Here is a 22,435-nt window from a genome sequence, read left to right on the forward strand (position 1 = left end):
TTACATTCGTCCCCAAAAGTTCAGTGGCCACGTTCACATTAACTCTTTCAGGAAAAGCACACAAACGGAATTCATCACCAAGAATTAAAGTGGATAGCTCGAGATGGAACATTCCACAAAGATTTTCTTCCCCACTTTGTAGTCGTCCGGCTTTAGCAAAAACCCTTTATTTACAAAAAAAGACAACAAAAAAAAATGTAGAGTTCAAAAAAGGAACGGAAATTCTCTTAACATCCTTAGATTTGAAAAAGTGATAAGAAAAAACTCTTCTGCTACTTGTACCGAAATATACCAAGAAATGAGTGATTGTAGAATGAAAAGAATTGGTGACGGGAGCTTGCGCACTCCGACTTCTCCATTATCAGATGGCTATATACACGAATCGGATCCGCATGGAAGCGTCAGTGTCTGAATAGTATTGGACTCGGACCGAACCGAGACAACCAAACCAAATAAAATATACCGCGTAAATTTTCGCGTTAGTTACGCACGGTTTTTTTTTATACTTACAAAGAAAATTATTACAAAAAGTTTTGGTTGAATCGGTGTAAAACATCTTCAACGTTAAGATTTTCTTTCGAATTTTCTAAAAATAATTTTTTTTTTTTGAAAAATCGAAAATGAAGATCAGTGCGATTGTTACAATCTTTTTCGTCAACTTTTTCGGTTCGAAAGCTGCTTCATTAGGCTCCAATGAAGTTATGGTAAGTATATTTTTCAATTTTGTAACAAATTTTAAAATTTCGCATCGATTCGCGAGAATTCCTTTCGAAATATCTCCCTTATCTAATCTTTCTAAATAATAATAGATTATTCATCTTTTTGTGGGACTCGATTCGTAATCCATAAACAATCATTGTTTTTTTAGTGATAAAATAATTTTGTGAATTACCTTATTTGGAACATTTTAAGTTCTTTGTTAGTTTTTAATTTCTAAAAAATTTATTATTTGAGTTGAATTCGAATTAAAAAAGTTGTTTCTTTCAACTTTAAATTTGAATTGGCTTAAAAGTTTTGAAAGAAAATGAATCAAAAATATAAATTAAACTTTTCATATTCAACTAAAATATTTATTAGATTTAAGTTTATTCTTTAAACTTAATCATTAAAAGTCTCCTTGCAAGTTTAAAGTTGGGTTAGTTACAAATTATAGAACTTCTTTAATTCAAGTTTAGGCTAAAAAGTTTCAAAATTTTATAATTAAATGGATAAAATTTAGAGAAAAAACAATTTATATTTTAAATTAAGCTTAAAATACTTTAATTAATTAAAGTCAAATGAGTTTTTTTACATTTTTAATTACTCAACCTATTTTTATTTATTCTTTTTTAACTAGACAAAGAACTCACTGCGAATTAAAAGAAACACAAAATGACTGATAATTCCAACTTGTATAAAATCGAAGCTAAAAAAAGCAAAAAGAGATTCTGGCACGTGATTAAAAGTGCGGTTTTCTCTATTCACCTCCAACGCAACATATATTTTACATGCAAGAAAAGAGTAATATTGATTCGGTTTCCAACACAAAAGCTTTTTCCATTGTTAAGTTTTCAGTGTTTTGATGTAAGTTAATTACGTTTCATAAATTAAACTGTAGACTTTGAATCAGGAACAAGGTCGAAAGGTATCAGGAGAAAATGTGTGTTTTATGTTCGATAAATTCCGTCGATTTCTAACGTTTTGATAAGAGAAAATGAGAATGTTTCTAGTTCTAGGTCTAGTTCTAATACTAGTATTAGTTCTAGTTTTATTTGTTATTGAGCGTTAATTTGTTGTATGTTTTTAATTGAACTAAAACTAGAACTAACACTAGACTAAGAACTAGAAAGTATCGGGGGCACGGCTAAACCCGAAAATTTCTATTTCTAGATCGAGTGTTAGTTGTAGTTTTACACTAGCACTATCACTAGAACTAACATAAGACCTAGAACTAGAATCATTCGGCTTTAGCCGTCTTGAGAGACGTGCGGCTAAATCCGAATGATTCTAGTTCTAGGTCTAGTATTAGTTCTAGTTTTATACTTACACTGTCACTAGAACTAACACTATAACTAGAACTAGAATCATTCGGATTTAGCCGTCTTGAGAGACGTGCGGCTAAATCCGAATGATTGTAGTTCTAGGTCTAGTATTAGCCGCACGTCTATTAAGACGGCTAAACCCGAATGTTTCTAGTTCTAGGTCTAGTGTTAGTTCTAATACTAATATTAGTTCTAGTTTTATTTGTTATTGAGCGTTAATTTGTTGTATGTTTTTAATTGAACTAAAACTAGAACTAACACTAGACCAAGAACTAGAAAGTATCGGGCGCACGGCTAAACCCGAAAATTTCTATTTCTAGGTCTAGTGTTAGTTGTAGTTTTACACTAGAACTATCACTAGAACTAACACAAGACCTAGAACTAGAAACATTCGGCTTTAGCCATCTTGAGAGACGTGCAACAAATTAACGCTCAATAACAAATAAAACTAGCTTTGTTAAAGTGGATTCGATGTTCATCGTAAGTATTAATTCAATAAATCTCATAGAAACGATGAAAATTCTTTATTTAGATTTGTTTCAGTGCGACATGTTTCGATTTAACAATCTTCTTCAGGCACGACTGAGAAATACATAAATACATTATAATTATATATATATAATTAATAAATATATATATATAATTATATATATACATTTATTATAAAATGCAATGTATTTATGTATTTCTCAGTCGTGCCTGAAGAAGATTGTTAAATCGAAACATGTCGCACTGAAACAAATCTAAATAAAGAATTTTCATCGTTTCTATGAGATTTATTGAATAAATAAAACTAGAACTAATACTAGTATTAGAACTAACACTAGACCTAGAACTAGAATCATTCGGCTTTAGCCGTCTTGAGAGACGTGTGGCTAAATCCGAATGATTCTAGTTCTAGGTCTAGTATTAGTTCTAGTTTTATACTTACACTGTCACTAGAACTAACACTATAACTAGAACTAGAATCATTCGGCTTTAGCCGTCTTGAGAGACGTGCGGCTAAATCCGAATGATTCTAGTTCTAGGTCTAGTATTAGTTCTAGTTTTATACTTACACTGTCACTAGAACTAACACTATAACTAGAACTAGAATCATTCGGATTTAGCCGCACGTCTATTAAGACGGCTAAACCCGAATGTTTCTAGTTCTAGGTCTAGTGTTAATTCTAATACTAGTATTAGTTCTAGTTTTATTTGTTATTGAGCGTTAATATGTTGTATGTTTTTAATTGAACTAAAACTAGAACTAACACTAGACCAAGAACTAGAAAGTATCGGGCGCACGGCTAAACCCGAACATTTCTATTTCTAGGTCTAGTGTTAGTTGTAGTTTTACACTAGCACTATCACTAGAACTAACATAAGACCTAGAACTAGAATCATTCGGCTTTAGCCGTCTAGAGAGACGTGCGGCTAAATCCGAATGATTCTAGTTCTAGGTCTAGTATTAGTTCTAGTTTTATACTAACACTGTCACTAGAACTAACACTATAACTAGAACTAGAATCATTCGGATTTAGCCGCACGTTTATTAAGACGGCTAAACCCGAATGTGTCTAGTTCTAGGTATAGTGTTAGTTCTAATACTAGTATTAGTTCTAGTTTTATTTGTTATTGAGCGTTAATTTGTTGTATGTTTTTAATTGAACTAAAACTAGAACTAACACTAGACCAAGAACTAGAAAGTATCGGGCGCACGGCTAAACCCGAAAATTTCTATTTCTAGACCTAGTGTTAGTTCTAGTTTTACACTAGAATTATCACTAGAACTAACACAAGACCTAGAACTAGAATCATTCGGCTTTAGCCGTCTTGAGAGATGTGCGGCTAAATCCGAATAATTCTAGTTCTAGGTCTAGTATTAGTTCTAGTTTTATACTAACACTGTCACTAGAACTAACACTATAACTAGAACTAGAATCATTCGGATTTAGCCGCACGTCTATTAAGACGGCTAAGCCCGAATGTTTCTAGTTCTAGGTCTAGTGTTAGTTCTAATACTAGTATTAGTTCTAGTTTTATTTGTTATTGAGTGTTAATTTGTTGTATGTTTTTAATTGAACTAAAACTAGAACTAACACTAGACCAAGAACTAAAAAGTATCGGGCGCACGGCTAAACCCGAAAATTTCTATTTCTAGACCTAGTGTTAGTTCTAGTTTTACACTAGAATTATCACTAGAACTAACACAAGACCTAGAACTAGAATCATTCGGCTTTAGCCGTCTTGAAAGACGTGCGGCTAAATCCGAATGATTCTAGTTCTAGGTCTAGTATTAGTTCTAGTTTTATACTAACACTGTCACTAGAACTAACACTATAACTAGAAGTAGAATCATTCGGATTTAGCCGCACGTCTATTAAGACGGCTAAACCCGAATGTTTCTAGTTCTAGGTCTAGTGTTAGTTCTAATACTAGTATTAGTTCTAGTTTTATTTGTTGTTGAGTGTTGATTTGTTGTATGTTTTTAATTGAACTAAAACTAGAACTAACACTAGACCAAGAACTAGAAAGTATCGGGCGCACGGCTAAACCCGAAAATTTCTATTTCTAGGTCTAGTGTTAGTTTTAGTTTTACACTAGAACTATCACTAGAACTAACACAAAACCTAGAACTAGAATCATTCGGCTTTAGCCGTCTTGAAAGACGTGCGGCTAAATCTGAATGATTCTAGTTCTAAGTCTAGTATTAGTTCTAGTTTTATACTTACACTGTCACTAGAACTAACACTATAACTAGAACTAGAATCATTCGGCTTTAGCCGTCTTGAGAGACGTGCGGCTAAATCCGAATGATTCTAGTTCTAGGTCTAGTATTAGTTCTAGTTTTATACTTACACTGTCACTAGAACTAACACTATAACTAGAACTAGAATCATTCGGCTTTAGCCGTCTTGAGAGACGTGCGGCTAAATCCGAATGATTCTAGTTCTAGGTCTAGTATTAGTTCTAGTTTTATACTTACACTGTCACTAGAACTAACACTATAACTAGAACTAGAATCATTCGGATTTAGCCGCACGTCTATTAAGACGGCTAAACCCGAATGTTTCTAGTTCTAGGTCTAGTGTTAATTCTAATACTAGTATTAGTTCTAGTTTTATTTGTTATTGAGCGTTAATATGTTGTATGTTTTTAATTGAACTAAAACTAGAACTAACACTAGACCAAGAACTAGAAAGTATCGGGCGCACGGCTAAACCCGAACATTTCTATTTCTAGGTCTAGTGTTAGTTTTAGTTTTACACTAGAACTATCACTAGAACTAACACAAAACCTAGAACTAGAATCATTCGGCTTTAGCCGTCTTGAAAGACGTGCGGCTAAATCTGAATGATTCTAGTTCTAAGTCTAGTATTAGTTCTAGTTTTATACTTACACTGTCACTAGAACTAACACTATAACTAGAACTAGAATCATTCGGATTTAACCGCACGTCTATTAAGACGGCTAAACCCGAATGTTTCTAGTTCTAGGTTTAGTGTTAGTTCTAATACAAGTATTAGTTCTAGTTTTATTTGTTATTGAGCGTTAGATGTATGTATATTTTTCATTAAACTAAAACTAGAACTAACACTAGATTTAGAAATATACGGGGTTTTGCGTCTTCAAAGGCTTTAAACAATTTTTTTTCATATAACAGACACTCTCTTTCCCGTATTAGTCCGTTATATCGAGTTTTTACTGTACTAATTTAGTTATCTTATTGGTTTTTTTTTTTTTTGAAATAACTTTCGAAATTTGAATGGTCCTTTTGCAAAATTATTTCGTAAAAATGTTTACAAAACTCTTTGACCTAATTTAAAAATTTAAGGATATTCGTTACGGTCAACTATTTCAATTTTATCTTTAAACCAAAAAAAAAAGTAACCAAATAAAATTAAATAACACAAAAAAGTTGATTTTGTTCAATTTCCCTAAAGAATCGGAAGTAATTTTCGATTCCTCATTCCACCGCTGTATTCTGATTCATTTACTCGTAGCGGAATCGATCGGAAAAATTATTAGTCACGATGAGTGCGTGGTTAACAACGTTTCTTGACCTCAAAAAACATTCTCTTCCTCAAAAACCAAAGCGGAATTTACCGCTGAAAGATGATTAACACTCGTCATCGAAGCGGTTTCTTTGATCTACGCAAAACCCATTTCATCTGGATGAGTTTTTATACCACTTTTCAAATGACTTATCAATGTGGTTACTTCTACTAAAGATTAAAAGAAAAATCCGACAAAATCGAATCAAAATGCTTCCGAGGCGACATCTTTATAACTTTATGACTCATACCATGCACACATCTCGTTGGCAATGATCGAAAATTGTCGTTCATATAAAGAGGAAGGACGAAAACGGCGGTCAAGTTGGGTGACTCAAAACTTCGCTAGCTCCATAAAATTCTTTAAAAACGATTTTATTATTATGCACTTTATTAAACGAGAACTTTGAGATGAAACTTCATTTAAAACTGTTATTGGATATTATCATTTTATTAAAAACTTTTTTTTTCTAATTAATTAAAAATTTATTTTAAAATTTTTAAAATTGTCTTGGGAGCATAAAAAAATACCGTTCGGGACAAATTGCTTTACGTTAACCGTAAGATAACGAAATTACGCTTCCAACGAAAATGAGCATCTTTCGTGAGAATTTATTGAAGCGAAACTCGGGTTGAAATACGCGAATTTGCATAGCAGGAAATTAACACTTTAAGTAAATGAACCAGTTTTACTACTTGTATTGCAGGTGATTATGTTATATTTTGTTGGGCGCTTCGTTTTCGTCAAAAATACTTTTACTATTAATGTTTCATTCATTCTCGATCTTCATTTTACTCAGGATTTGAGTAGGTTGGATGACAACGTTCAGACTTTCTAACTGTTATGCAAATAAAAAAATGTGTCATTTGAGGTAGGTCATGAATATCTGAGCTACTCACACTCGCTTTTTTTTTTCGTGGAATTGCTATTTCTGGTTGGTAAATCATAAATTTGTTTTGTTTTTCTTATCGCTTGTGACTAAGAATTTTAAACAAATTTTAAGATTATTATTTTTTTTATTGCTATATTTAGATAATTTCTTATGTTAGCAAGTAAGTTACGTGATTTCACGGTTGGATTGAGTTCTTGACTTTTATCCTGTGCCATTATAAACAATCGTTATAAACGAAGTGTTTAAGATTATTCTTAGATGAGGTGACTATATTGATAATTGATAAAAAAAACAAGATATCTTGCGAAAATATCTATATAAAATTAAAAAAGAAGGCTGAACAATTTACCTTCTAGAATTTGTTTGTTAATAATGTTATTTTAGATCTCATCAAAATAAAAAATAAATTGTGTAATTATAAACTATTTTACGACTGCTTTTAATATGGTTGCTTGAAAAAGTTAGAATTAGGTTTTAGGTGGTGTTTGTATAAACTCTTTGTTGTGAAAGATCTGGTCACAATTAGATAAGATAAGATTGAACAAAACCAAAGATACACAGCTATATTAGATTTAGTTTATCTTTTATATCTAAAAAATTTTAAGAATTTAACACTGTCACTAGAACTAACACTATAACTAGAACTAGAATCATTCGAATTTAGCCGCACGTCTATTAAGACGGCTAAACCCGAATGTTTCTAGTTCTAGGTCTAGTGTTAGTTCTAATACTAGTATTAGTTCTAGTTTTATTTGTTATTGAGCGTTAATTTGTTGTATGTTTTTAATTGAACTAAAACTAGACTAACACTAGACCAAGAACTAGATAGTATCGGGCACACGGCTAAACCCGAAAATTAATATTTCTAGGTTTAGTGTTAGTTGTAGTTTTACACTAGAACTATCAGTAGAACTAACAGAAGACCTAGAACTAGAATCATTCGGCTTTAGCCGTCTTAATAGACGTGCGGCTAAATCCGAATGATTCTAGTTCTAGGTCTAGTATTAGTTCTAGTTTTATACTTACACTGTCACTAGAACTAACACTATAACTAGAACTAGAATCATTCGGATTTAGCCGCACGTCTATTAAGACGGCTAAACCCGAATGTTTCTAGTTCTAGGTCTAGTGTTAGTTCTAATACTAGTATTAGTTCTAGTTTTATTTGTTATTGAGCGTTAATTTGTTGTATGTTTTTAATTGAACTAAAACTAGAACTAACACTAGACCAAGAACTAGATAGTATCGGGCACACGGCTAAACCCGAAAATTAATATTTCTAGGTTTAGTGTTAGTTGTAGTTTTACACTAGAACTATCAGTAGAACTAACAGAAGACCTAGAACTAGAATCATTCGGCTTTAACCGTCTTAATAGACGTGCGGCTAAATCCGAATGATTCTAGTTCTAGGTCTAGTATTAGTTCTAGTTTTATACTTACACTGTCACTAGAACTAACACTATAACTAGAACTAGAATCATTCGGATTTAGCCGCACGTCTATTAAGACGGCTAAACCCGAATGTTTCTAGTTCTAGGTCTAGTGTTAGTTCTAATACTAGTATTAGTTCTAGTTTTATTTGTTATTGAGCGTTAATTTGTTGTATGTTTTTAATTGAACTAAAACTAGAACTAACACTAGACCAAGAACTAGAAAGTATCGGGCGCACGGCTAAACCCGAAAATTTCTATTTCTAGGTCTCGTGTTAGTTGTAGTTTTACACTAGAACTATCACTAGAACTAACACAAGACCTAGAACTAGAATCATTCGGCTTTAGCCGTCTTGAGAGACGTGCGGCTAAATCCGAATGATTCTAGTTCTAGGTCTAGTATTAGTTCTAGTTTTATACTAACACTGTCGCTAGAACTAACACTATAACTAGAACTAGAATCATTCGGATTTAGCCGCACGTCTATTAAGACGGCTAAACCCGAATGTTTCTAGTTCTAGGTCTAGTGTTAGTTCTAATACTAGTATTAGTTCTAGTTTTATTTGTTATTGAGCGTTAGATTTTTGTATATTTTTCGTTATAAATCGTTATAAACGAAGTGTTTAAGATTATTCTTAAATGAGGTGTATTTAAGAAAAGGAGTACTAAATCATAAGTGGTACTAAACCCAACAATAAGAAAACATCTGACATTCAAAAAAACAAGATATCTTGCGGAAATATCTATAAAAAATTAAAAAAGATGGCTGAACAAAAAAATAAGAAGGACGATAAAAAATGAAGGAGTAATTTATCTTCTAGAATTTGTTTGTTAATAATGTTATTCTAGATCTCATCAAAATAAAAAATAAATTGTGTAATTATAAACTATTTTACGACTGCTTTTAATATGGTTGCTTGAAAAAGTCAGAATTAGGTTTTAGGTGGTGTTTGTATAAACCCTTTGTTGTGAAAGATCTGGTCACAATTAGATAAGATAAAATTGAACAAAACCAAAGATACACAGCTATATTAGATTTAGTTTATCTTTTATATCTAAAAAATTTTAAGAATTTAACACTGTCACTAGAACTAACACTATAACTAGAACTAGAATCATTCGAATTTAGCCGCACGTCTATTAAGACGGCTAAACCCGAATGTTTCTAGTTCTAGGTCTAGTGTTAGTTCTAATACTAGTATTAGTTCTAGTTTTATTTGTTATTGAGCGTTAATTTGTTGTATGTTTTTAATTGAACTAAAACTAGAACTAACACTAGACCAAGAACTAGATAGTATCGGGCACACGGCTAAACCCGAAAATTAATATTTCTAGGTTTAGTGTTAGTTGTAGTTTTACACTAGAACTAGCAGTAGAACTAACAGAAGACCTAGAACTAGAATCATTCGGCTTTAGCCGTCTTAATAGACGTGCGGCTAAATCCGAATGATTCTAGTTCTAGGTCTAGTATTAGTTCTAGTTTTATACTTACACTGTCACTAGAACTAACACTATAACTAGAACTAGAATCATTCGGATTTAGCCGCACGTCTATTAAGACGGCTAAACCCGAATGTTTCTAGTTCTAGGTCTAGTGTTAGTTCTAATACTAGTATTAGTTCTAGTTTTATTTGTTATTGAGCGTTAATTTGTTGTATGTTTTTAATTGAACTAAAACTAGAACTAACACTAGACCAAGAACTAGATAGTATCGGGCACACGGCTAAACCCGAAAATTTCTATTTCTAGGTCTAGTGTTAGTTGTAGTTTTACACTAGAACTATCACTAGAACTAACACAAGACCTAGAACTAGAATCATTCGGCTTTAGCCGTCTTGAGAGACGTGCGGCTAAATCCGAATGATTCTAGTTCTAGGTCTAGTATTAGTTCTAGTTTTATACTAACACTGTCGCTAGAACTAACACTATAACTAGAACTAGAATCATTCGGATTTAGCCGCACGTCTATTAAGACGGCTAAACCCGAATGTTTCTAGTTCTAGGTCTAGTGTTAGTTCTAATACTAGTATTAGTTCTAGTTTTATTTGTTATTGAGCGTTAGATTTTTGTATATTTTTCGTTATAAATCGTTATAAACGAAGTGTTTAAGATTATTCTTAAATGAGGTGTATTTAAGAAAAGGAGTACTAAATCATAAGTGGTACTAAACCCAACAATAAGAAAACATCTGACATTCAAAAAAACAAGATATCTTGCGGAAATATCTATAAAAAATTAAAAAAGAAGGCTGAACAAAAAAATAAGAAGGACGATAAAAAATGAAGGAGTAATTTATCTTCTAGAATTTGTTTGTTAATAATGTTATTCTAGATCTCATCAAAATAAAAAATAAATTGTGTAATTATAAATTATTTTACGACTGCTTTAATATGGTTGCTTGAAAAAGTTAGAATTAGGTTTTAGGTGGTGTTTGTATAAACCCTTTGTTGTGAAAGATCTGGTCACAATTAGATAAGATAAGATTGAACAAAACCAAAGATACACAGCGATATTAGATTTAGTTTATCTTTTATATCTAAAAAATTCTAAGTAATGAATTTAGATTCTAGATGTCTTCATTTCATTACATTATTACTTTCATTCCATATACTTCAAGCCATTTTAAAATTGTAGTTATCAAAATTAAAAAGCAATCGTAGGAAATAGAACTCGTTGGAGTAGTTGACACCTTCTCCTTCGATTGAGTTATGGTGGGTGGTCTATTTTGGGTTTCTCTGCACTGCGTGTAGCCGCTAATTAACTTCTCTATATCTCGATCAATATATTTTCACCAAGAATTACTTCGAGCTAGCACTTTCATTTCCAATCCAAAACGGAATAAACAACATTTACTTGATTCGTCAGGAAACACAAAAACTTTCATCACTTCATATTCAAATAGACATTTGCGCAAACTTTAAACCAATACTATAGTCACTTCTTGATCTTGGCAAAATTGTATTAATCTTATTTCTTACCCTTAACCCAAATCCACACGCACTTATTCCATACCCCTCTGCCGATCTTCGAATTAAAATCCCCCCAATATAGTAGTGATATCTCTTGACTTTGATGGTATAAACTGTTTTTCGAATTAATTTGTAGAATAGCATCGAGGATTATGTGAACTTAGGCCTCAATCTCTTCGTCTCTGTGAGGTTAACTCAAAATTCTATTAAACTCTAGCTAAATCAATATATGAAATGCTAGTACATACAGAGATGTTTCGGAAAAATAGCCAAAGAGTTTTCTGGGTTGAGACAGAAACATTTTGTTCATTTGGGATTGTTTCGTTGTGCAATAACGGGAGTGTTAGGAGAAAACATCCCATCCACTTAATTAAAAAGATGTGACTCCCGAACGTCGCATTCTACGCTACAATCTCTTATCGTACAGGAGGTACTGCTTCAGGACACATATTGCAACCTTCAAACGTTGAGGGTTGGGTTGGGTTGGGTTGGGTTGGGTTGGATTGCGCAAACTTTAAGCCAATACTATAGTCACTTTTTGATCTTGGTAAAATTGTATTAATCTTATTTCTTACCCTTAACCCAAATCCACCCACGCACTTATTCCTTATCCCTCTGCCGATCTACAAGTTAAAATCCCCCCAATATAGTAGTGATATCTCTTGACTTTGATGGTATAAACTGTTTTTCGAATTAATTTGTAGAATAGCATCGAGGATTATGTGAACTTAGGCCTCAATCTCTTCGTCTCTGTGAGGTTAACTCAAAATTCTATTAAACTCTAGCTAAATCAATATATGAAATGCTAGTACATACAGAGATGTTTCGGAAAAATAGCCAAAGAGTTTTCTGGGTTGAGACAGAAACATTTTGTTCATTTGGGATTGTTTCGTTGTGCAATAACGGGAGTGTTAGGAGAAAACATCCCATCCACTTAATTAAAAAGATGTGACTCCCGAACGTCGCATTCTACGCTACAATCTCTTATCGTACAGGAGGTACTTCTTCAGGACACATATTGCAACCTTCAAACGTTGAGGGTTGGGTTGGGTTGGGTTGGGTTGGGTTGGATTGCGCAAACTTTAAGCCAATACTATAGTCACTTTTTGATCTTGGTAAAATTGTATTAATCTTATTTCTTACCCTTAACCCAAATCCACCCACGCACTTATTCCATATCCCTCTGCCGATCTTCAAGTTAAAATCCCCCCAATATAGTAGTGATATCTCTTGACTTAATAGTATAAGCTGTTTTTCGAATTAATTTGTAGAATAGAATCGTGGATTATGTGAACTTAGGCCTCAATCTCTTCGTCTCTGTGAGGTTAACTCAAAATTCTATTAAACTCTAGCTAAATCAATATACAGGGTGTCTCACGTAACTGGTTCGTTAACACTTTTTTAGGTTCCAGTATTCGTACAGTTTTGAAATTTTGGTAGTATGGTTTGTTCAGTCGGAACTTTCCATCTAAAATATTTTCAAGATGGTTGCCACTTCCGGTCTACCGGAAGTAGACCGTAACTTCGTTATTTTAAATGCAATGCTATAGTTTTTATTACACCATTTAATTGTACGTAAAAAAATATGTTGACTTTCATAAAAATTATTGGTACCTAGCGTTTTTCGTTTTCGAGTTATTTTGATTTTAAGATTTTTTTGGCAAATTACACCACGCTCGTTAAAATCCTATATCCCAGCCAACGTTCATTCAAAAAAGCTCTAAATTGGCACGACTACTCTTCAGATGCTCTCAAATAAATTGTCATCTGTTGTATCTGAGTATCTTATACAGGATGGTCAAAAATTGAATTACCATTTCTCCATATTCAATGGGGAGAAAGTCTAAAATTTTAAATGGAACGTCCCATATTTTATTAGCCTACACGAAAGGGAATTTAATTCTCTACAATTTATCTATAAACATTCCTATACCTATTTATTGTAGTTTCTCTCATATTCGTAAATTTATCAAAACATGCAGGAAATGCAGGAAACCGTTTATATTTTTATTAGAAGGCCATGACATTTTGACAGAAGAATTCAGACAGAATTCAAACAGAAGATCAAATAAATGAAACTATTAAAACAAAAAGTTAATGACAAAAATTCGATTTGAATAAAAATATAAATTTATGATATACAGGGTGATTTATAACATATGGAGCAGACTAAAAGGGTAGGTACTAGAGGTAAAACTGAAAAGATTTTCTTAATAATATTTTGTTAAAAACTTAATAGTTACATAGATATGGTATGTTAATTTTTTAAATAATTTAACGTCCATTTTTGAGAACCGCTGATATTCAGTAAAGTATAATTCAAATATTTGTCCGTTGCTAAGTAACCAAATCAACTGGATTGGCAGCAATAAAAACATGGTATCAGCGGTTCTCAATAAACTAACACCACCGTTTCAGCGTTTTAACAAATTTTTAAATAGCAGTAACTACTATATTATAAAGATTTTATTATTTTTGTTAATTATGCATTGTTTAAGTAACCCCGAAATATTCGCAGTTTGAATTTAAACGTAGTGTAATACCGTATATGGTAAGAAATGGTCAGCCATTACTTCAACTTTAACGTTCTATATCTTTGTGATTATTAAGTTGTGGTCAAAATTTTATTAGGAATATATCTTCAATTTGGCTCCTAGTACCTACTCTTTTAGTTTGTTCCGTATGTTATAAATCACCCTGTATGTAAATTTGTTATTAAATTGAATTTGGAAATGTAATAAAATACGATAAAATATTTATTTCGTTGTCTTCATCACTGGTGACCGGAAATATGCGATTTCTTTTGGTGTCGATATATCCAGAACTAAGAAATTCTTTATCAATTTTTTGAAATTTTTCCTTGTGATGGGCGTTAGGTTTGTTAGGCATCTCTCATTAAGTGTTCGACACGTCCTGTCCAAAAGTTTATTACATTCGCCATCAATACAAAATAAATTTCAAATATCGGCGTTGGAATAATTTACCATGATGTTCAATGACTTACACCCGTCGTCAAATGTAACTAATGACAACAATAATACAAACATGGATCAAAAACTGTCAAAATTCCATAGTTTTCTAATAAAAAACCTGCATTTCGTGCATGTTTTAATAAATTTCGCAATATAAGGCATTCTACAATAAATAGGTATGGAAATATTCATAGATAATTTGTAGAGAATTAATTCTCTTTCTGATAGGCTAAAAAAATATGGGGCGTTCCGTTTAAAATTTTCGACTTTCTCGCCATTGAATATGGAGAAACAGTAATTCAATTTTTGACCAACCTGTATAAGATACTCCGATACAGCAAATGACAATCGATTTGTCAACATCTGAAGAGTAAAAACGAAAACCGCTAGGTACCAATAACTTTCAGCAAAGTCAACCTATTTTTTTACGTACAATTAAACGGTGTAATAAAAACTATAGCATTCCATTTAAAATAGCGAAGTTATGGTCTACTTCCGGTAAATCGAAAGTAGCGGCCATCTTGAAAATATTTTAGATCGAAAGTTCCGAATGAACAACCCATGCTACCAAAATTTCAAATCTCTACGAATAGTGGAACCTGAAAAAGTTCTAACGAACCAGTTACGTGAGACATCCTGTATAAAATGCCAGTACATACAGAGACGTTTCGGAAGAATAACCAAAGAGTTTTCTGGGTTAACACAGAAACATTTTGTCCATTTGGGATTGTTTCGTTGTGCAATAACGGGAGTGTTAGGAGAAAACATCCCATCCACTTAATTAAAAAGATGTGACTCCGCTACAATCTCTTATCGTACAGGAGGTACTTCTTCAGGACACATATTCAAACGTTGAGGGTTACAAACGAGATCGTGATAGTTGCAATTTGCAATACAGTTTTATGGATCCAGTCCATGGAAACTACCATCATTTAATATATTATAGTAACATAACAGGTTAATAAAAATCTCTATTCTTGTGACGATAATAATGAAGATCTTGTTATTGCAGGCTGGTTGAATTAATTAGGGTACAGCCAACAATTACTTGAATATACAGGGTGTCCCGTTAAGCGTACGGAGCGGCTGTATCTCTAGAACGGTAAGGCCTAGAGGTTTGGGAAAAAAATCCTTATAAGTAAAGTGACTAAGAGAAATAGCTGGAAATTATTTCGAAGTTCGTAATTCGACCGCTAGGGGGCGTAACTGCCATTGAGAAACATAAAGTTCCCGCTATCTCAGAAACTTAGACGATGAGCTATAACTTTGACAACATCATTTAATAGCTTGGATAATACCGCATCGCTTTTGTTTTGTGATATTTCTCATATCTGTCATAATAAGGGAGGGGGAGGCCAATGCGTTTTCATATGTTTACATTTTAATATCTCCTAGACCATTCAAACGATTTGAATGTTTTCGGTGTTGTTTGAAAGAGCATTTTATACTCTTTTTAAAGATATTTTCAGTAAGACCGTCTGCTTTAAAACAAATGAGCTAGAGGACGTTATCTGCAGCGATTACATATTTTTGTGATTTTTGAAGAAAAGTTAAATGGAACGATACTATTTACTTCACAGACCCTTAGTCACCTTAAAATTTGCTAAATTTTAGTGAAAACCGCATCTCGATATCGCCACCCGTTCTCGAGTTATAGAAGAAAATGTTAAAAACTCGAGTGCCATCAATCCGATCCAGTTACCTCATCGAGAAAAACAAATCACATAACCATGGTAACTGTAAACATGTCATTTACTAACGCAGAAGCGTATGATAGAGCGTATGATGATTTATTTTCAATGTTTCGAATACGATGCAACTGCATGGCAAAAATGTGCAATGCAATTACGACAAAGAAAGAAATTTTTCTCTAGAAGTGTTTTTAAGATTGACTTAGCGATTACGGAAAACTGGCAACGTGTAGCCCATTCAGACATCTCTATGAATTCGTAAATCATATTGGTGCGCAATGTGATCCCACATAATCTGGGAACTCCGAAAACAATTGTCCACAAGAGTTCTCAAGAGAATAATATCTCCACCACGTTGTTACATCAGGCCTTAACAGATATCGATTATGATAACAGATTGAACTATTACCATTGACTTTTAAATATGATTTGGGCAAATCCAATCCTTTTATCACAAATGCTATGGATGCATGAAGCATCTGTCCACAAGCTGATGTAAACTTGCATAATATGCATTCTTGGTTCGAGCAAAACCCACATTGCTTTCACTTCTTTATCTATTGGGTAGACTAAACGACCTGACTTTTCAAGAAAAACCAATAACCAGGAAAAATATGACAAAACACTAAATACCAGTAAAAACGTGTCCAGGGCCGAGACTTAAGCAGTGCTTTTTTTTCGTCGAAACTAGATTAAATAAATGTATCGAGGTTTATGGAAGACATTTCGCTCATTAGTGAGTTATTTTTGCCAAAAATTTAAGTTATTCTAAGTGATTTGGTTTATTTTGTTTTATTATCATTGTTGATGTTTCATTGATCCGTTGGCTTTTCAACACGCCTCAAAAGTAGTTTTGAAGCAGTTCTATGCTTGGATAAAGTGTGAAGGAAGGTTCTAGATAATAAAATTTTTGTTCTCTCTTATTTGTTTCCTAAGGTAACTTGATCTGATTAAGATATACGAATTTTTAACATTTTCTTTTATAATTCGAGAATGGATGGAGATATCGAGATGCGGTTTTCACTAATATTTAGCAAATTTTATGATGATTAACGGTCTGTGAAGTAAATAGTACCGTTCCATTTAACTTTTTTTCAAAAATCACAAAAATATGTAACCGCTGCAGATAACGCCCTCTAGCTTTTTTGTTTTAAACCAAGCGGTCTTACTGAAAATATCTTTTAAAAGAGCATGAAATGCTCTTTCAAACAAGACCAAAAATATTCAAATCGGTTGAATGGTCCAGGAGATATTAAAATGTAAACATTTGAAAATGCATTGGCCTCCCCCTCCCTTATTATGACAGATATGAAAAATATTGCAAAACAAAAGCGATGCGGTATTATCCAAGCTACTAAATGATGTTGTCAACGTTATAGCTTATCGTCTAACTTTCTGAGATAGCGGGAATTTTATGTTTCTCAATGGCAGTTACGCCCCCTAGCGGTCGAATTACGAACTTCAAAATAATTTCTTTTCTCTCTAGGCCTTACCGTTGTTGAGATACAGCCGCTCCGTACGCTTAACGGGACATCCTGTATTAAGACTCCTACTTAGAAAAAGCAAAATCTATCTGTTCAGCTAAGATTTAAAAATTATTTATATTAATTTATATTTTTTCCAATAATTATTTAATTTTCTAATTAATACTACAATACGATTTGATTCCCAATCATATCTATAACCGGGAATTGGCATTTACGTTCACTTTATCTTGTGTCTGGGGTCTTAATTGACTTGACTCGGATCGATAACAACGACAAAGCTTTAGGAAATTGACACTTTGGGAAATTGCTATTATAAGAAAAAGAAAGAAAATTAAACTTTTTGCCATAAATATTTAAAACGGCGACTTTTATAGGGCAAGATATAAAACTACATCTGATGAAGAGTTTGTTATTTATCTTTTAAAGTACATGGAAATTCTTTGCCAATGTCAAAGACACATTCATCACCCTCTCTTACATCAACTTTATTAGCTGTTGAAACCGAGAGGATTTACAACGGCGCGAGCAGACGTGAGTTGCACCCAAGAGGCGAAAGAAACAGTAAATATCCGAGTGAGGTGGAATCCTTGGAATACATTAAGACCTCTCGGTTTGCGTGTAAACGATGTTTTATCAGGACAAGGTCGTGTAATTTATCCTGTGTAGTTATGATGGTTAAAAAAATGTTTTTAAGGGATGATTTTTTTAATTAATTTATTAATTACACTTTTTTCTATCAACAAATTATTATTAGTCTGGTGTAATAATAATAATTGGTCGTCGTCAGACAATGCAAACCGACGTTTTTATCTTTTATTATGCTAACGAAGACAAAGAACTCAACGTCCGTACATAATTTACTCTGTTCACGTACCCTCCAATGTCAGCATCATTACAATGAACAGACCGTTTTATGAGTAGGAAGAATTGTGGTGTTGTGATGATTATGTCGTATGTTTTGTTCAATTTTGTCTCTATGGAAGTCGTTCGACTTGTTAAGCACGATTGTAAACGCGATTAGATTTAAATGTTTGCATGGTTTCGTCATCATTTCTATAAAGTTAAAACCCTATTACTGTCTTATTAAAATTATGGGGATCGTTATGTTCTCTCTACATAGGAGAACAACTGTTGGTAAAGTTTACTCGTTAAAACTTTGCTTAATTGGAACAAAGAGGAGATTTAAGTTAGAGAAACGAATTTTTTTGTTACATCATATTCACATGAAATATATGATTCAAAAAACTTTATTTGAAAAAATCTATGTTTTAAATTATAACTAAACTTTATATAACTGTTTTTATAACCGATGAGGAATCCTTGTGTGATTCAATGAGTGAAAGAATTTTTTCTAAGAAAGTGTAGGAGTAATAATTCTTGACCTAACACTAAAATGACACATTTTTTTATGTTTTGATACTCCTTGTATTTATTTCAAGGTTCTTATCTTAAATAAAACACAAAATAATAATCCACGGGTACCAATTATGTTATATAATCATTTTTTCTTGTTTTGTTTGATTCAATGTATAAAAAAAAAATAAACCTGTATAGTTTTCGCATCGTAGAATAATCGTGGTTGAAATTGCACGGTTGGATTATTCTTTGGATGGTTGCATCAATGATATGAATAGGTGCATCTGTCACTACCCGCTCACCTAATAATAATGGTCGGTGGCTTGAGGAAAAAAATGTCACGACTACAATAGAGTATTTATGACAATAGACACGCATCAAGGTTCTATGAAAAATACGAACCCGGAAATGATGATGATGATGATGAACCAAACGAAAAAATCCTTGGTATATTCGCCCAACTGAGGATGTAATAAAACAATTAAAATAACTTAATGACTTTATGAATTATAATTCAATTTTGTACATGTTAAGTAAACTTTGATTAACTGTTTATTTAAACTAAACATTACTTTAACTTAAAAATCACGCAATGTCACAATACATGTGGATTAACTTTTTATTCTGTGCATGATCAAGGATGTTAGGGGAAAAAAATTTTTATTTTTTCGTTGTGTAATATGAAAACAACAATAGTTTACGTCGTTCAGAATATTTAATTATGTTGTTTACTTGTATTTAATTAAAAATTTCAACTGTGCATACAACAACCTTGATGATGAAGTGATTTGCGAGAATTTTATTCCAAAATATAATGACCAATATAAAAATTAAAAAATAAACATAAAATATTAAATTATTTAAAACGCAATGTTTAGAATACAATGGATTTCAATAGTAAATCTAAAACTTGCGGAGATAACAACGTTACACGAATGGAATATCGTATCGAGTTGATTTATACATTTATTGTACTATTTACTTCTCCACGAATCCACATGAATTTAAACCTCCCTCTGGAGAGAGCAATACCAAACATTATTTGAACTCATTTTAACCATTTACATAAACTCAATTTAGGGCGATTCCAATTTACGGTTTTAATCATTTCGAAAACTCATCAACAAATTGATGTAAACCATATGTGTTAGTCAATACAAAGAGACCGACCATCATGATATTATTGTAATGCAATTCATATGTGTAGATACACATATTAGATTAACTAGGACTAGAGACTGAATTATTTGGTTGTTGATCTTACGATCTCATAAATTTATCACAATAACGTCAATGTCGATTATTGCGCAGCACTAAAAGACCGGGTTTGTTTGTTAAATGATTAATTTTAATGATGCAGGTAGATTTCGAAATTGGTGTTACTATCGCGAGTTGTTTTCTGGTTCAAGGTGGGTTCCCATTTTTTTATCATGAATAAACTTGAATTGATTTTTTTTTATAGGGGAACTTTTTATAAAAGTTCAATGTCGAATATACACGAGATTGGAACATTTTAGAACAAAAGTTTTTGTATAAAAGTTGTAGTAAACTTATTTTTTAACAATATTGCTCTTTTACACTTTTGTTATTACAGTTAGATGCTTTCCATCAGATATTATTCGTCAAAATCGGTTCTCATGTTATAATCATAATACTGTACGTGCAAAATTCTATATAATTAGGGGATAGAACTAGAAAGTATCGGGTTTGGACCAAAAATGCAGACAAAATTGATTTTTTTAATAATTGACATTCAAATGTCATTTCGACGTTTACAAATCACAATACATTTCCCTGAAATGGTACCAACCTAAACTTTTGGGAATCTTTTGATGAATGTCTGATATTTCTTATCAATTTTTTTATAACTTTTATGATATATCAGTATATTTCGCCACTTTTAATATTTCACAAAGATTGCTTTCATCAAATTAACTGATTTTTGAGTTCTTTTAATATCTACTTTCTTTAACGATGTTGACGTTTAATTGTCAAGTTGACGTTTAAAAGTCAAACAATATTTTTATGTACAGATCATTTCGCAATAATGGTGTTCATTATTTCATTCTGATAAATGCTATAGTTTTCCATTTTCTATCCAACTTTCTTATCGATATTTTATTTTTCTTGTTCTATTTATAACCCTTTTTGATTTTTTTAATAATTTTAACATACAAATGTCATCTTAACGTTTAAACGTCATTTTGACATTTAAAAACCACAACACATAACCCTAAAATCGTACCAACCTAAATTTTTAGAAATGTTTGATGAATATCGAATATTTCATACCAGTTTTTCTATAACTTTTTTGATTTATTGTAATATATTTCGTTAATTTTAGTATTTCCATAAGATTTTTTAAATTAAATTAACGGATTTTTGAGTTTTTTAAGATCTAGATTTTAACGATATTGATGTTTAATTGTCAAATTGACGTTTAACAGTCAAATAACTGTGACTGTAAAGTTATTAGTTATTAAACTTAAAATTTGTTATAAGAACATTATTGTTTAATATTTTGTATTAAATCATTATAACTTATCCCATTTTTATCATAGGCTCAGATACTTGAGGAACTACTAAAACTAGAACTAACACTAAACTAGAACAAGAATCATTCGGGTTTAGCCCTGCGTCTAGGTTTAGTCGCGTTTTAGTTCTAGTGTTAGTTCTAATGCTAGTTCTTGAATGATTGACATTCAAATGTCATCTCAACGTTTAAACGTCATTTCGACGTTTACAAATCACAATACATATCCGTGAAATGGTACCAACCTAAATTTTTGGAAATCTTTAGATGAATGTTTAATATTTCTTATCAATTTTTTATAACTTTTATGATATATCAGTATATTTCGCCACTTTTAATATTTCACAAAGATTGTTTTCATCAAATTAACTGATTTTTGAGTTTTTTTAATATCTACTTTCTTTAACGATGTTGACGTTTAATTGTCAAGTTGACGTTTAAAAGTCAAACAATATTTTTTATGTACAGATCATTTTGCAATAATGGTGTTCATTATTTCATTCTGATAAATGCTATAGTTTTCCATTTTCCATCCAACTTTCTTATCGATATTTTATTTTTCTTGTTGTATTTATAACCCTTTTTGATTTTTTTAATAATTTTGACATACAAATGTCATCTTAACGTTTAAACGTCATTTTGACATTTAAAAACCACAAGACATATCCCTAAAATCGTACCAACCTAAATTTTTAGAAATGTTTGATGAATATCGAATATTTCATACCAGTTTTTCTATAACTTTTTTGATTTATTGTAATATATTTCGTTAATTTTAGTATTTCCATAAGATTTTTTAAATTAAATTAACGGATTTTTGAGTTTTTTAAGATTATAACGATATTGATGTTTAGTTGTCAAATTGACGTTTAACAATCAAATAACTGTGACTGTAAAGTTATTAGTTATTAAACTTAAAATTTGTTATAAGAACATTATTGTTTAATTTTTTGTATTAAATTATTATAACTTATCCCATTTTTATCATCGGCTCAGATACTTGAGGAACTACTAAAACTAGAACTAACACTAAACTAGAACAAGAA

At 31.7% G+C, this 22,435-nt stretch overlaps 1 protein-coding gene across 4 annotated transcripts in view; it reads left to right on the plus strand.

Annotated features, from left to right (window-relative positions):
• The first annotated feature begins 515 nt into the window (after positions 1-515).
• The window catches only part of LOC111424932 (Matrix metalloproteinase 1), a 35,406-nt gene continuing 13,486 nt past the window's right edge, over positions 516-22,435 (plus strand). For all 4 annotated transcript variants that reach the window (XM_023058667.2, XM_023058669.2, XM_023058668.2 and 1 more), the window contains exon 1: positions 516-704. In XM_023058667.2, the coding sequence (XP_022914435.2) occupies positions 621-704 (84 nt within the window). In that variant the 5' untranslated portion in view covers positions 516-620. The remainder of the gene's footprint in view (positions 705-22,435) is intronic.

Source organism: Onthophagus taurus, chromosome 6 (genome assembly GCF_036711975.1).
Source record: "Onthophagus taurus isolate NC chromosome 6, IU_Otau_3.0, whole genome shotgun sequence".
NCBI classification, from domain to species: Eukaryota; Metazoa; Arthropoda; class Insecta; order Coleoptera; family Scarabaeidae; genus Onthophagus; species Onthophagus taurus.